The sequence below is a fragment of the Genypterus blacodes genome, unplaced genomic scaffold, assembly GCF_046128005.1.
Source record: "Genypterus blacodes isolate CSIRO-AG114 ecotype Tasmania unplaced genomic scaffold, CSIRO-AGI_Gbla_v1 ptg000093l_1, whole genome shotgun sequence".
Classification (NCBI taxonomy): Eukaryota; Metazoa; Chordata; class Actinopteri; order Ophidiiformes; family Ophidiidae; genus Genypterus; species Genypterus blacodes.
The window spans coordinates 1548127-1563930 of record NW_027466897.1 but is presented as its reverse complement, the minus strand read 5'-3'; the positions used below and the strand labels follow the sequence as shown (position 1 = coordinate 1563930).

Genomic DNA, 15804 nt, shown 5'->3' with positions numbered 1-15804 from the left:
AATAAACCAATTTCTCCATTGGCCAAAGCTCCAGAAAGGAGCAGAACATGCTGGAACATTAAGTGTTCTTTTCTTCAGTCTGACGTCACTTCCTCCACCTACATACCGCGTGTACCCACAGTTAATGTGACGGGTTAACGACCCTTCACTACGGCTGTCGGAAATCATTGAGGAAAACTGAGATGAGGGGGGAAAATTACAAAATGAAAGCAACAGCTACTTAATCACACAATAGCTCCTGAGCTGCTAACAGATACGACTCCTGGAATTTGCAAGCGGTGTGGTTCGTAAAATAATTACCTGGAGCAGCTTGAACTACAATCTCCGCATATTGATCAGACATTGTTACAGCACTGTGCCCGTGTCGATGCCTGCTACTTGATAATCTCAATTAGTCTATAATCTAATCGTAATAACAAACTTGAGTCCAGATCGCATTATGATGCCAGCCCCGTCGTTTTCTCTTTCAATGATCAGCGTTTGATTAATTTGAGACGGAGGAACATTACAAAAGGTGGACGAGGCGTAACGGGTCTGTGCTCCGATCTATTTGAGGGGCTTCATTCATGCTATTGTTATCGGCAAACAACACCACTGATCGGCAACATGGAGTCACAACTTCACCTGGAGGAATCCCCAACCAGTTAGTCTGCACTCCAAACTACTAACACACATTCTAAGCAATACAGGCAGTTTGAGCATTTCACCCATTGTGATGTTGCTGGCATTACATCTCTATATGGTTTGTATTCCCCCGACAGATCAGACTCTTAGGCTGTTGGTCAGAGGCAAAGCAGCGATCGTTGCTTTGCCTCTGACCCCTCGGTGATATCTAAAACCATGGGCGAGTGGCTCAAAAATAATCAGTCAAACAACACAGTAAAAGAAAAATTCCAATTCTTAACGGGACCTCTTCAGAAAATACAAATGTTTGTGGTTTAACCTGGAGTATAAATAAATATGGACCTGCCGATTTCACACTGCTGGAGAATGTTTTAATGGGTTAATGCAGGCATTCTTGCAGACAATAATTCGACTTTTTTGCTTCCAAAAAAGGTTCATCAACATCAACATGACACTGAATGATGAGTAATATCATGTAAAAATGATGCCACTCTTAATTTACAAAAACCTCCGAAGAATCTGTCATACCACGCTACAGATGAGACCAACTGAACCGACGTGACGCTCCTCCATTCAAACACACAACAACATTGCCGGTGGAAGTGATGCTCAGCATCCTACAAAAATCCAAGCATGTTAGAGAAAAAATTTGCACAAATTGAACATGTTTCGCAAAAAAAAAAAAAATTGTTAAAAACAAAATTGGTACTTGGACACTTTCTTTTTCGACAATAACAGGACCATGCATTAAGTCTCTCCACTTTGAGTTAATCACAATATTGAGAATATATATTTTCAAATTGGCAATACTAAGGAAAGAAATGATCAAAATTTCATCTAGAACAGTTCACAGACTTATGATCTGGACTATGCAATTGAAATGGGAGACTTGAGTAAATACATCCATATACTTCCAATAATTCAATATATTAGGGCCAAAGAATAGACACTTTTCTTACATGTATCATAACAATTGACACTGGGTCTTCATAATGGCAGATTATGATTTTTCCCACCAAATATGCAATAGAACAGACTGTCTTGTACACCGACCTTCTGAAGATGGTTCAACTGTCATTTACATAGAAATGGTGCCATCAATATGGGGCATACACATCTTTGAAAAAGTGTGAAGAACTGACCTTGCACTGAAAGTGTTCATGCTTTTTCAATGTCTAGTCACAAAACAGGCTAAACATTACAAATATATAATATTTCCCATTTAATTAAACCTTTGTTACGTTCCTATAGAACTCCATATCAAAATGACTATTCATGGGAACTAGTGCAAACTGGAGGAGGCCTGGTCTTTGTGACGAGGCAGGCACAGAGTAAAATAGACAAAGTACTCTAGAGCGACTCCAGAGCAATGGCAGATATATTAAGGCCATTTTGAAGATTACAGGAAAAAACAGTAGCAGACAACTTGACTTGCTTCCTTGGACTGAGTAAATTTCAGTTGGACAACAAAACAAGCAAGACGACAGCAACTGAGACGATTTTTCTATTCAGTCCGCTGTCGCCAGTTGTCCACGTGCCAGCCTCCCCACATCCCCGGCCAGAAAGTTCCACTCCTCTGTATTCAAGTGAGTTGGATTTTGGTGGGAATAGAGTGGTACCCTTCCTAGTCCTTCCTTTGTAAACCTATGCTTTATACCTCCAGTCAAGTCCTGGGGTACAGTCGGGCAGTCAGGACTGTTTTAGACGCTTCCTGGGAAGACCAAAGGGCGGGCAATGTGCTGACGCCAGGGCGCGGAAGGCCTCGGCTACCAAGTGAGGGTGGGATTGGATCATTGACTTCCAGCCTGCAGTCTCCATTATGTCTGTAGCATGACTGTAAGCACAGGGGGGGAGGGGGGGGGAAATGAAGTTTACGTCCAGAGATGAGGCTGAGCACATTAAAAATCAATAAACACAAATGAGATCGTAATGGCAAAGCAAATAAAGAGGACTTGATTCAAGAGCTGTTTGGCCAACTTGTACAAAAGGCCATCAGTAATGTGAGCGTTACTGTATAAAGGATAAACCTGATGTAGGAGCTGAGGAGTGCCCGGGCAACGGCGAGGAGGAGGACGGAGCCAGGAATAAGTGAAACGTTTCAAGGTGTCCTATAACGGCACACTACATCAGCAAGAAGAAAAACTTCCCATAGAGAGCACCGCTCTGCTTTTTTAAATTCTACAAATATTCCATTTCAAGGGTTTATCCAGGTACTAGTCTATTAATAACTCAGGATACAAAGATATGGAGGCTTCACACAGAAAAGCCAAACAGCCCTCTGTCTGCCTGGGCTAAAACAATGAATTCTAATGCATCTGGTTGGGGGAAGAGATAAGGGCGTGTTATTAATCTTGTGTCACATATATCAGCTAATTACATACTTGCTATTCCAGTTCTTTCCATCTTTACAGCCCAGCTGTCTCAGGACACTGCACCTATGGCAAGGAGATAAAAAGGTAAGCATTCAGGGCTGGTAAACAGAAATGGCAGCAGGAATTTATCACGGGAGCGGGGTTTTTTTTCTTTAGATACTTGCCTGTTGATAAAATCTATGGCTTGTGCTTTGAGCTGCTCGGCACTGTGCAAGTCTGCTAGGATGAGGGTGTCGGCTACGTTCTCCACTGAAAGGCTGTTGCACAAGGCCTCCTCGCACATGACCTTTAAACGCTCCAGAGCATACTGGGGAAGGAGGGGGGGGTTCATACAGAATGTTAGGTTACAGCTGGAGTGGATGTGGATCCCTGAGGTTTGGCTTTTTGTCTCAGTTATAGTGAACATAAATCACAGCTGGAGGCACAATCGGCCCCTAAATTCTTAAATTAGTATGACTACTAATGCTGCGCTGGCCTGAAGTATTTAAACAGTGGTTTGTACAAGGTTAGCCTAAGACTGAGGATAATAACACGTGGCAAAGCACAACGTATTGGTAAAAACAATGCAAACTGACCACTGTAAAAAAAAAAAAAAGGTACAAATATACAATTCAGACTGGAGTTATGTACTTTATCTGCAGCTGCCAGCAAATTGTCTGCCATCTTGTCCAGGTTGGGGGCCTTCCCCGTGTAGATAAAACCCATCATTTCCTTAAAGACGTCGGGCTCCACGTCGCTGATTTCAACGCGGTTCTGCAAGGGAACGCGAGGGAGGAACAGTGAATTAAATATGTGATAAAGTAGCGGTTAGATTATGAGCAAATGAACAGCCGGCGGTTCATTCTCACCTTTTTACTCTCCTCCATTTCATGTTCAAACATGGCGTTAAAGACGGGCGACCTCGCTGTCAAAGAAAGAAAACTGTTGAAGATACACAGAATATTGAATATCGTATCTCAGCCGTTCCAGCGTGGCAGCAGTCTAAAGTCTGTGGCGTTAAATCAACTCTAAACACACCAAGCGCAGGACACGGCTGCAATAAAGTTGTAGTTCTGAAAAATTTAGCAAATTCCTCCGCTTCCATTTAGTCAGCGTTTCTCTTTGACCACAGCCATCGAGCCGGAGCAGCTGCCACCATATCTAATGAGAGGGGAGAAAACAGCCTCTCAATCTCCCCCCCCCCCCCCCATCCTACAGTCACCTGGGCCACGCCGGGCCGAGCAGGGGTAGTGGGGCGGATTAGAGCCACTGCCGAACTAGGCCACTGCAAATGACAGCAGGGAAACAAGACCCCGGAAAGCCTATCCAGGTGCTTACGGCTCTCCGGGAGACGCCATTAGAGAGAGACGCGGGGGGAGACGTCTACGGGTTTGACTCCTGGTTGGTGCTCGCTAAAGCGCTGGAGGCAGGGAGCGCGGTGGGTGGGTTGGTTGGTTGGGCGTTCGCGTCTTACCTGCCAGGATGGATTTGTGCGCTTTGAACTCCTGCCCTCCCACGTAGAGGCTGCAGTCTGTGAAGCGTGAACACTCCCACAGGTTCCCCAGGTCATCAGACAGCTGACACTCGGGGACCTTCAGCATGTTCATGTTGGACTGGCCCGAAATGTTCACCGAGTCCTGGACGACGCTTACCTGTGGGAAGATCACACAGAAACGTACAATTATGACGACGCTAGCAGAAGAGTTTCACTTGTGAGGTTCTTCTGGGGAAGCGAGTTCATATATGAAGAAGTCGGAAACATTAACGACAACTAGCAGACCTATCCAATGCTGGAGACCGTCAATTAAAAACCAAATCAATTACCTTTGCTCAATAATCTAATCAGGGCCAAAGTCATCCCTGCTCTAATTTGAATATAATTTGTTCATTTAAAATGCCGGTTTCTGCCACAATGATGAACTCTGCTGGACTGCTGCGAGGGGCACCGCTGGGGTCGTTTGAAAATTTAGTGGACCTCAATTAACTGCAACAATTTAATTGCATTTTTTTTGCATAATGCATTAAATTCACACATCAATATTAGGAGTTTTATTTACTCTTTATCCTCCACTACGCCAAAGACGTAGCACCTTCAACAAGTCATTCCATGTTCGTCCTTTCATTGCAGATTGTGTATATTTACAGCACATTTAGCTCATGGTTTGATGAATCTAAACACTTCTTAAAGCTGTAAACACGCTCCATGTTTGTTCAGTCAATAATTGAAATGCATGTGAATGTTTCCATGCCACCACTCTGAAGGTGCCATGTGTTGTGTCGTAAGCAATCGCAGCTTTGTTCACAAAGGCAGCACGTGTGCCATCTTGCGCACGCACACACACACACACACACACACCGATGCCAACAGATGTGTTGGCGCCTGTCCTACACAGCCGGCGTGCGTTGGCTCTTATCCAGGCGAGTGTTTCACAGCGTTTTAGCGGTGACGCGCTTCAAACCCAGACGTCACACTGACGAGCCCAACGCTGCCCTGACCAATAACGAGTGAATCAGTGTCTATTTCAGGAACACTACAGCAGTGGTCATTGCTATTAAGGATGAGGCCGGCTTCTTATTCTACAAACCCCACTGTCTGTTCACGCTCAGATTGGCAACAGCTCTTCACCAGGTTAGTAGATTGCAGCAACAGCGCCGCTCTGAACGAATATCCTACAAACTCATCCCCTCACAAACCTATTGTGACAGCCTGGAGTGCCGCTGCGTCGTGACAATCCTCCAAGGCTGTCGTTCATTTATTTCCCCGGCTGTGATGAATTGCAGGAGGACATGCGCGGCCCGTAGTCTTACCTCGCAGAATAGGGTAAGCTTATCATCTGGCAACAATCCATTGGCTTCATCCAGGAGGAAATCTCTCCTTATGAATTTCTTGAATCCCCAGTCTTTGCCTTGGACAAATCTATATGCTCTTTGGCTCTCTGCAAAAACAGAAGAATATTCTCTCACGCGTATGCACGACACCAAACAAAAACAAAAAAAGGAAGTAATGTATGAAAGGTCACGGTGGCGGTGCGTTCAGGTGTACTCACCCATTGCTTTCGTCTCCTCTCTTTTAGCATTCAACAGGGAGAATTTGAACTTTGCTCTGACTTCACTTTTTGGACAGCTAACAAGTAGTAAATACAATGACAGATAATCTTTGCTTTCATCATCCAGTCCCTTTGGATTCACACGCAGACACCTGCCGAGCACACAGACAGCGACGCATACTGGTTAGGATACAGATGGGAGACTGTAACCATTTATCAGTTCTGCAGAAACACGTATTATTATTGATGTGCAGCACTCTGAGACCTAAACAAAATGGTAAAGACGAAACTACATTCACGGCTGTGGTTGCAGAAATTCAAGGACACTTCAATCTACCAGATGAAGCATCGCGTTTTGATTCAATAACATCTTCACATCCACAAGCTTGCAATTTCCATCTATGGATGCCAGTAAATTACATCCAGAGAAGAGGAGGGAGCAGGAGTACTGACCATTTCATCTTGTCGTTGGGACCAGAGGAGAAGGTGGAGCTCTTCAACACCTCCCCCATTTCTTCTCTGCAAAAACTAAAGTTGCTGATGGTCCACATATAGGAAAACTTCACAACTTTAACCTGAAGGAAACAAAACATTTGTTGGCCTTTGTTCAACACACAGTACATCATCATGATACAAAGTATAGAGAGATCTGAGAGAAAATTGGGAGTAAGTTTGGAACGCTCTCCTGCACTTTGCTTGTACACGCAGGTTTTACAAGACAATGATTTTTTGGCAGTGCGACTCGTTTTGGATGACGTGACATTTAACAAGCCGTCTGAAGGACGTCATCGTAAAATGTCATGTCTAGTGTACAGAACAGGCTGAGTGTGTGGAGTGTGTGGTGTGTGTGTGTGTGTGTTGCCTGGACATGCCCACACCTGTGTGTAGCACCAGCTCTCTGCTACTGGTCCACTTGACATCTCCCCAGGGGGAGGAGGGGTGGTAACCCGTGACATCATCAGCTTAGTGGAACTGCTGACGTCCTTAAAGCACTAACCTGCAGCGTAAGAAGAAGAAGTAATGTGATTTGTGCAAAATCAAACAGAAAGCAAACATGTTTCTCCATTCATTTCTCTTTACATCAACACCAAACTAATGACTAATTGGGATGACCAGACTTTTTAAGATAAACACAAAATAGACATAAAACATTTACAATGACCTCATTATGATGAACCCAAATACTAACTGCAGTTGTAAGCACCTGCTTATCATGAGTTAACTGAAGCACTGGGGAACATTTGGATTTGTACGGTCGCTTCTTGTGAAAGATCACCAATTCTAACAACTTTAGGGGGATTTAGCCCTTAACCGATTCGTCTTGGAAATGTGCAGCGCATGGCTCCGGTCTGGAACCACTTAGTCACATTCTGCGACCGCGACGCAAGAAAAATGTAGGTGCACCAGCGGCCCTTAGAAGCCTCCGTGTTTCAAGTCATCATGGTCACCTGGCACTGCAAAGACTTGCAACAAAACTAAAAAGATTTGGGCGACCGTGACTTGAGCATGACGGATCAAAGCTACGCACGTCTAGTTTGAACTCATTGACTCTGTGTGCACCATGGGACCGGGGCTAAGTCACAGAGATTGCACAACTTGCAACTAAATAAGGCACAGAGCATCACAGCATAGCATTGAATAAACAGACATGGGAGACAGCCACTATCTCAAAGTCAATATGTGATATTTCCCTAAAATGATTTTAAATAATATGCGTTTCTTTTTTTTAAATGTATATATTAATAATTATATATACACAACAGATGGGAACTAATGTAGGTTGTGGCCAAACACACTGCATTTCCAAGAGCTAGAGGAAGTGGTGAGAGGCAGCTGCAGCACTGCTGTTACGCGCGTGCGTGCGTGCGTGCGTGCGTGTGTGTGTGTGTGTGTGTGTGCCGAGCAGAGACACAGGAGTTACACATCGAGCAATATGTGCCATGAAAACAATCTGTATTGACTGATTGATTCAAATCTTAATGAATACGCGATACAATAATTAACACCCACAGTTTCCTCTCTCTCTTACTACAAAACAATACAAGTGAGCGAGTAACGGAAACCATTTCATTCAGATGCCATTTCAGCCGAGGCCAAACGTAGTGAAAATCAGCCGGTTAAACCATGACCTACTTTAATCGCTGCCCTTTCATACCCTAGCGACTGCTCATTTACATGTGTTCTACTCCCTCCACAGTCACTCAGGGATTCACCTCCTTCAACACGTCGCCTTCCACAGAATGAAGTTCATATCGACGCGACCAGCTGATGGAGACGTCGCAGAGTCGGTCAGCATTGGGGAAAAAAACAGCTAAAATGTAAAATGTTGTCTTGACTGGTGGTAAACACCAAACGCTGCAAAACGACAAATCTAGGAGTTTTTTTTCCCCTTTACATGAAAAAACGCAGAGCAATTTGAAATGATTGATAAGTCGCCATGTGCATCTCCATGACAACAGGGCATAAAGTAGTGATGGAAGAACGCCGTTTGAGTCCTGTTCTTCTACCGGCTAATTCACGCTGTGTTCGCTTTCACTCTGCGTTTGTGTCCCTCAGTGTTTTGTACAGAATACAGTAGATGACCCAAAGTCACAGCGTGGAGCGGAGACCTGGCGCGTACACACACGCACTTCTCAAATGCAACTATGCATCTGCCACGGTTCCTCCGTACAGCTCGGAGTCTCCAGTCGCTGCAGCATCCCGCATCTTAAAACATGAAACTATTAAGTAAAGCACCGAGGTTACATTGGCCAATCGGATGAGGAGCTTTAGCTTTGACGCCAAAGGAAGCAGCAGCAGCAGCGTATTAGCATGCTGATTTTCATTGTTTTTACCTGGGCCCCCCCCTTACACCAGCAATGGGACACTGGTTTGCTTTTTAAACTAAGGGATCTTCCAGGGACGACCTTTTCTAATTAAAGCACTTATTCAGGGTGGGGCCACACACAGTCTCTACCATATGGCACACACACCTCAAAGTTAGCTGCATCCAAAGCTAAACATTAGCCACCAAATAGTTTCATCTAGGAGCCTCCACATCTCAGACTCAAGAGGGCCAGCACAGGTTCAACAAAATGTTTCTGTAGTATTTTCATTTGCCTTGCTCGAATTTTTGGGGTGTTTCCATGCATCGGCGTGTTTTGTGTGTGTGTATGGTATCTTATCAGTGCATGTCCTTAAGCCTGCTGTATCATCTACACTGACTCACCCATCCTAACTCTAACTGGTAAACACGTTTTGGTTTGATGCAGCTGCACCCTGAACCGTTACACTAACGCACAGATGCAAAAGGTGGCCACTCCCCATTCCTGCAGCACGCACGCACACACACACACACACACACACACACACACACACACACACACACACACACACACACACACACACACACACACACACACACACACACACACACACACACACACACACACACACACACACACACACACACACACACACACACACACACACACACACACACACACACACACACACACACACACACACACACACACACACACACACACACACACACACACACACACACACACACACACACACACACACACACACACACCATTCCCAGGGGGATTTCATCCCCCATCTCTGCTGTCCCCATGGTAACATTTTAAATGTTGACCCCATACCTGTGGATACCCGCAGCCCTACTACCGCCCCTCTCCCCCCCGCGCAGCTCTGAGACACGCCCTCACATCCAAACGCATGGATCAGCTTTTATGTTAAACGCTCGCTGGCGTACCGAGCAGCTGCTGTGTGCTCTGAGATAGAGCAGCGAACACAGAGTCGGCGAGTCTCCTGTGTATGATCTATGCACTGCAGATCAGCTGCGCTCTACTGCAACACACTTGTGTAGTCAAGTTATTGAACTTGTACTTGCAAGTGGGGAAGCAAAGGGAGAAACATGCAACAACCAAACTATTTGCTTTGTAACGTTTCACAAATGGCCTACATGGAGGCAATGTGTTGAAAACATGAAGGCTTCTGGAAATGACTTCCATACCAGGCTACAGGCCTTTTTACTAAACACACACACACAATTTGACGGAAATTCCTCCTACTTTTGCGCAGTATTTACCAATATACAAGATATAAAATCAGCAAGTAAGGTTCGGTAGCAGCTTGTCGATTCCACCGTGTGTGTTTGAAGGAAGCAGAGCACAGCAGCTTCTCTTTACAGTTTGTCAACATTACAGGCAGGGATTTTGATTAAATATCGCTCTGGACAGATCAACAGTCAGAGAATTAAGATTTTAGGATTATGAAAGATGAATCTGGTTATTCAAACAATGTTTAAACTCAGTATGTTATCGATATGTGGACAAATGCTTCCATGTAACACAGGGTTGCTTTCAACTGCAAAGTACAAGCAAACTAATGAACAGATGAACTGGGGAGGAGTAAGAAAAGTGGTATGAAATATATACATTTTCAAATGTTGTGCAATACTGCCGTCTCTGTGCTCCTTCCTGTCTCTTTCTCTCTGCCTGATCAAAGTATCTTCAGTAAGAACCGCAAAGTTTTCACCTCCTCCCAGCTGCAGTGTCCCCTCATGTATCTGTATGAATCTCTGTTCCTTCCAACTGGCAAGCTTCTTTTGTTATTTGACAGAGTGTAAAACCTCAGCGTTACTAAAATGGAGAAGTGCCACACATTTGCACCTAAAAAAAACTGAAAATGTACAAACGGAACTCATTTAGGAAGAGGACTGATTTTGTGCCACAATGGTCAATTATAACATATAAAGCCACGTTTCCCCCTTAAAGCAGAGCGTCCGTAGGGAAATTAAAACCTTCTAACCTCTTATAATGTCTTAAGTGTTCACAGATGCAATGAATTAAGTGATCACTGGATCCTTCATGGCCCTTTCTTCAGGTCCCACTCTCACTGCAGAGAAGAAGATATCACACAAAAACACACATCAGCCTGAGGAAACAAGGCCCTTAATGCTGCCACTGGTGTCACTCAAACATCTGGAAAACAAACACAAACTGTCACATCACCATGGGAACAATTGATCCCTCTATCAACGTCCATAAACAGAGATAATAACATGCCACGTTATAAATAATGAAACGCCAAATATGCCACAACAGTAACATGTTTCAGAATTCAAAGTGTCTTTCAAGTGCTTTTGGGTACCTTGAGTTGAGTAAATATACATTATTGGGGGTTTTATCCTTTATTTGACCATTTTTTGGTGTTAACTAACGACACACTGGGCCAAATTAGCTCCAATTAGCCAACTCGAGTTCCCCCTTGCAACTTTGTTTGGCTAACAGGTTAGCTCATCCATAATGCTACATAGAGACGCCATGTGAAGCTGTGTGGCGTTAGAACGTCTTAAAGTAAAGTTTATAAATGTTTATCTTGAGATAGACTGTTTCTTATTACCTTGTGTTACCAAACATGCGCGGACGTGCCTGCTTTAATTATACGAAAACAATTACAAAGCAACAACTCTGCGTTAGCTAACATGAGCTCGTGCCACCGCGACAATTAACTTCAAAGATTAACATTATTATATGTACAGACTTCCCATTTCCGTATCAGGAAACTGCTTATATTCTTTTTAAAGTAAGGACCAGAATTTACGATTTAATAGCATAAAACAGCCGCGTTAATGTGTCATATCTGTGAGCCATCTGTGTGTAGCTAAGCCTGGATAACGCTGTCTAGCATTAACGCTACACATTAGCATTACAGCGTAAATGCAGCTAGCAGATTAGCATCTGGCCACAAAACAAACCCTGTTAATCTGGAGACCTGCGCCACATTAACAGACAGGATTAAATCTAAAATTCGTTCCGTCCTTATACAAACGAATGTTATCTCCCGAGCCTAAAACCCGGTGTGAAACAAAGGCCTCCTCTAATCTGCGGCTACATGCTAAAGCGTTCCCATCTGCTGCTGGGAAAACAACGTAGGCTAACTAGCGGCTAACCGAAGCTAATGTCCCCAACGGCTGCTAAGAAAAAGTTTAAAAAAGACGTGACGATGGCTTACCTTTTAAATTCATACTTCCATATTGACCGAACAGCGCACACAGCTCTGCGTCACAGCGGCTCCCGTCACCATCCGTGTCTTTAAAGTCTTTTTCAGCCAGTCTCCTCACAGCTTTCTTTGTCTAATTTATAACTGTGCTAGCTTGAATCTCGCTAGCTGCAGGCTAAAAGAATGCTACTGCGCATGCGCGATATTTTGACAACATCCTTCTTCCCTAACATAAACCACACAAACAATGAGATAAATAAGAACAACAACAACAACAACAACAACAACAACGAGTATAGCTATTAATATGATGCTAATAACTTCATGGAATTTAAACTCTTTCTAATGCAATCGACATTTTATATAAATCATATTTTAATGATTATGTATATAAAATAAAACTTAACAGGCTCAGGAACTATCAATGAGAAAAATCACAACACCGTTTTACAAGAAATTACACACAATTTATCACACATTTTCACACACAATATGACACAAGCATTGAATTTTGAACAGTTTGTACTCTGCAATGAGATGCAACAATGCAACATATTTTAATACGGAATACAAGCTCATAAAACGTATAAAAGGCTCATGAAATACAGTCCATTGCAATTGTAAATCTTTAGATATTGAAAACATGAGGGGCGGTCCACTAACACACATGCTTGATATGTTAACACCATATCAAACAAACCATTCCTCAAAATAACAGCTTTTACTTTTGAGGTTTGAGTCCATTAAACAGTCCAGTAATGCAGAGCATAACAGTATGTGTGAGGATGACAATAATAATAATTTAGTAAATCTTCCACAGAGAGAGAGAGAGGGGGGGGGATTTTGAAAAAACGGAATATACTGTGTCGCCTGTTGCGAGTGTTAATGAGTTTGTTTAAGCAGTTTGATTTTATTTGTAAATTTGGATTGGGTTACACTTAAGCCTTAAGGTATGAAGGTATGAATGTAGTGAATTTAGTTAATGGAGGGTCGCTACATGGAAATAAATAATGTGGAAGTGTGTCGCATGAAGACAAGCTCATTATTGGCCTATTATGTACCTATAATAGCTCACTGTGATAGGCTAGATATACAGCAAAAAAAAACATGAGAAAGAGTGGAGTCTTGATATAATATAGCTTGCACAATCTACCAAACCTCTACTGCAGTTCATTCTCATCTCACTGTCTCCTTCTGATGCTTCCCGTCTAGCAAACACAAAGCAGCTTTGGGTAAGCCATTCTCTGAAACAATACTCCGTAATGACTCCCTGTAGGCCTGTGATAACTAATTCCCGTTCAGATGGATGGACACTGTTGTGCAGAATGAGCACTAAATGGTTCCTCTGTGCCAATCAGTCCACATTCATGGCCAGAAATAAAATGTTCATTCTTTGAATTTCTCCACTGTATGGTGACCACAAACACAGAGAAACCTACAGTATGTAAGTCACTTGCTTTGGTCACATTTAAGTTAAGAAACACAGCAGCAAATGTCAGATTTTGATGTATAAGCCTGCATCAAATACCTTTGATGTCATACTGATGATATTCTGACCCATCTTGAAGTGGAAGCAGTGGATGATAAGATCACTCTTGAACAGATAAAGGGATGCTTATCAGCCATTTAAATCGGTTTAATTTAAGGGGAAGGAAAGTGGGCTTTACTGAAAGTGCCCATATACAACACAGCCAAACAATTCAACAATATGAAGGCTGAAGAAATCTCATCTATATTCTTTATCTGCTATTGTTCGTTCTAAAGTACTGGCTCTCCACATTTTCAAAGGCAGAATATTCAGCAAATCTTATCAGATTTTATCAGATCATTTTTTAAAAGGCACATAGTCATATTCAGTTACAAAATGAATAAGACTGAATACCTACTTCTGTCTTTGTCCTAATTGATATCCTCTTCATCACATATGAATGACCTTCTACATGAATGGTTGTGAGAGTCACTATCACACCACTCTCATGCTATTCTGATGAACAGGACGTCTGAAAGCCGCTGCTATTATCCCTGATGACTAGTATTCTGTGATGAAAAGTGATAAAGACAGAACTTATGAGCAAGGAGAAAAAGGGCTATGGTGACAAGATGACCCCCAGTGACCTTATCAGAACACAGTTATACAGCTGTCAAGAGAAAAATGGAGCCTGACTTTTTCCCCAATGCCTTGGGAATGAGTCGTCGCACTAAACAAAGGAGATGGTTGAGGATTGCAATTTAATTTCAATTGATTAAATCTTAGTAATAAAATATATGGTAATGGACCAAATGTTGAATTAAGGAGAGGCATTTGTTGATCAAATTATCAGTCATCCTAAAGAATGTTCCTCATTCATGACAGTCCCTATATGTGTGTGTGTGTGTGTGTGTGTGTGTGTGTGTGTGTGTGTGTGTGTGTGTGTGTGTGCTAACATTAAGCCATTTTCCCTTAATCTACTCCTGCTTCTGCTTCAGCTACATTTTATTTTGTGAAATATGCAACATAATATATCATATACAAGACAGGATGGGGCTGCATTGCATTGCATGCTATACTGAGATCATTCATGTCACTCAGAAACAAACACAATATATTGAGGTGTTTCTTCAGAGGAACCTGGACATTCATTGAGATTTTTTTCACAAAGTAAAAATATTTCCCATTAAGGTTCTTTGAGCCTCCACACCAATTGTTGTATAAATCAAGTCTTTCCTCATAAAGTTAGACCCAGGGGCCTTCCGAGCATTCTCATGCAGAATGCTGCATGCTGCTAACCGGGCATGAGACTTTAGTGTCAGTTTCTCCTCAGAGCACGAATCACTGTGATGTGATACACCCAGAAAAACATCACTGCCACCGACAGAGGATTAGAAAAGAAGTGTAAGATATGTGAGGAGCTGACTTAGAGCTGAGGCAGCACAAATCTGAGCAATTATCTCACATAGGTAAGTGTGAGGCTACTAATTAAGCCTGGGCTGAGGTAAACTTTATATAGGACTGTTATTATTATGCTATCCAGCAAGCAGAAGGTAACAGGGATAAGCAGTCAAATCTTTGAATACCTCACCAACTACTTCTTAAATTATAAATCTTAAAATGGTACTAGTGGGCAGTTCTATTGTCCTGTAACAAGATGAATCTAATCTCACAAACATGAAATGTTCTATCTCCTTGAATCTCCTTGTCAAACTAATCACACAGGCTGACCATGAAAGGACAATGATGTATCAGAGATTCAAGTTTGAGGATGATAGTAATGATCAAATGTAGGACTTTATGGAATATTTCATCAAAATATGCATAGTGGAAAATTAGTACTTCCTGACAGTGAGACCGCCATCCACTCTGTGTGTCATCCAATGTGTCCTTTATCTCATTTCATTAAGGTGTAGGTCATTAATGAATGTTTTGAAATATGCACTCCTCTTATCCTTTGACTTCCTCATGAATACTGAAACACAGACAAACTCATTGTTCTAAATTATTCTTAATCATTGGGTTAGTAACTGTAGCAGTAATTTTGCAGTTTATTTGGTATATTTGACAGAACTGTTCATTGGTTTATCTCCATTGTTAGTTAGCTCTCGTTGTTGTGTCATTTTTATAATATAACCAGATCAATGTTCAATCATGTTGGATTTTTTGTTGAATCAGGAGCTCGTGAATGTGACACCCTTTGCCTGTTCAGCCTTTGTGATAAATCAATGCTCACTTTAACTCTCCAGACTTTCTTCTACAGAAATTGTGGAGCATGTGGAGCATATCACTTCCTATGTAT

General features: G+C 42.5%; 1 protein-coding gene across 2 annotated transcripts; it reads right to left on the bottom strand.

Annotated features, from left to right (window-relative positions):
• Positions 1–973: 973 nt before the first annotated feature.
• LOC143007733 (speckle-type POZ protein-like A) lies at positions 974–12225 on the bottom strand. Of its 2 annotated transcripts, XM_076159183.1 has the most exons (12): positions 12047–12225; positions 10841–10927; positions 6901–7019; positions 6476–6597; positions 6023–6174; positions 5784–5911; positions 4450–4627; positions 3845–3900; positions 3627–3749; positions 3161–3303; positions 3006–3059; positions 974–2458 (listed from the first exon to the last, which is right to left on the bottom strand). In XM_076159183.1, exons 3-12 carry the CDS (start codon positions 6979–6981, stop codon positions 2314–2316), a joined length of 1182 nt encoding a protein of 393 aa, XP_076015298.1. In that variant the 5' UTR covers positions 6982–7019; positions 10841–10927; positions 12047–12225; the 3' UTR covers positions 974–2313. The 2 variants fall into 2 exon arrangements, with proteins under 2 accessions (XP_076015298.1, XP_076015299.1); XM_076159184.1 differs by lacking the exon at positions 10841–10927.
• Between the last annotated feature and the right edge of the window lie 3579 nt (positions 12226–15804).

What these genes read in the sequence shown, in the direction of transcription:
- LOC143007733 (XM_076159183.1), bottom strand. Translation starts at nt 6,981, where the DNA reads ATGATGTCACGGGTTACCACCCCTCCTCCCCCTGGGGAGATGTCAAGT. An exon ending in AGAGGAGACGAAAGCAATGG is followed by an intron (nt 5,912 to 6,022) that starts GTGAGTACACCT and finishes CTGTTTTTGCAG; the next exon opens with AGAGCCAAAGAGCATATAGA. An exon ending in AAATGGAGGAGAGTAAAAAG is followed by an intron (nt 3,750 to 3,844) that starts GTGAGAATGAAC and finishes GTTCCCTTGCAG; the next exon opens with AACCGCGTTGAAATCAGCGA.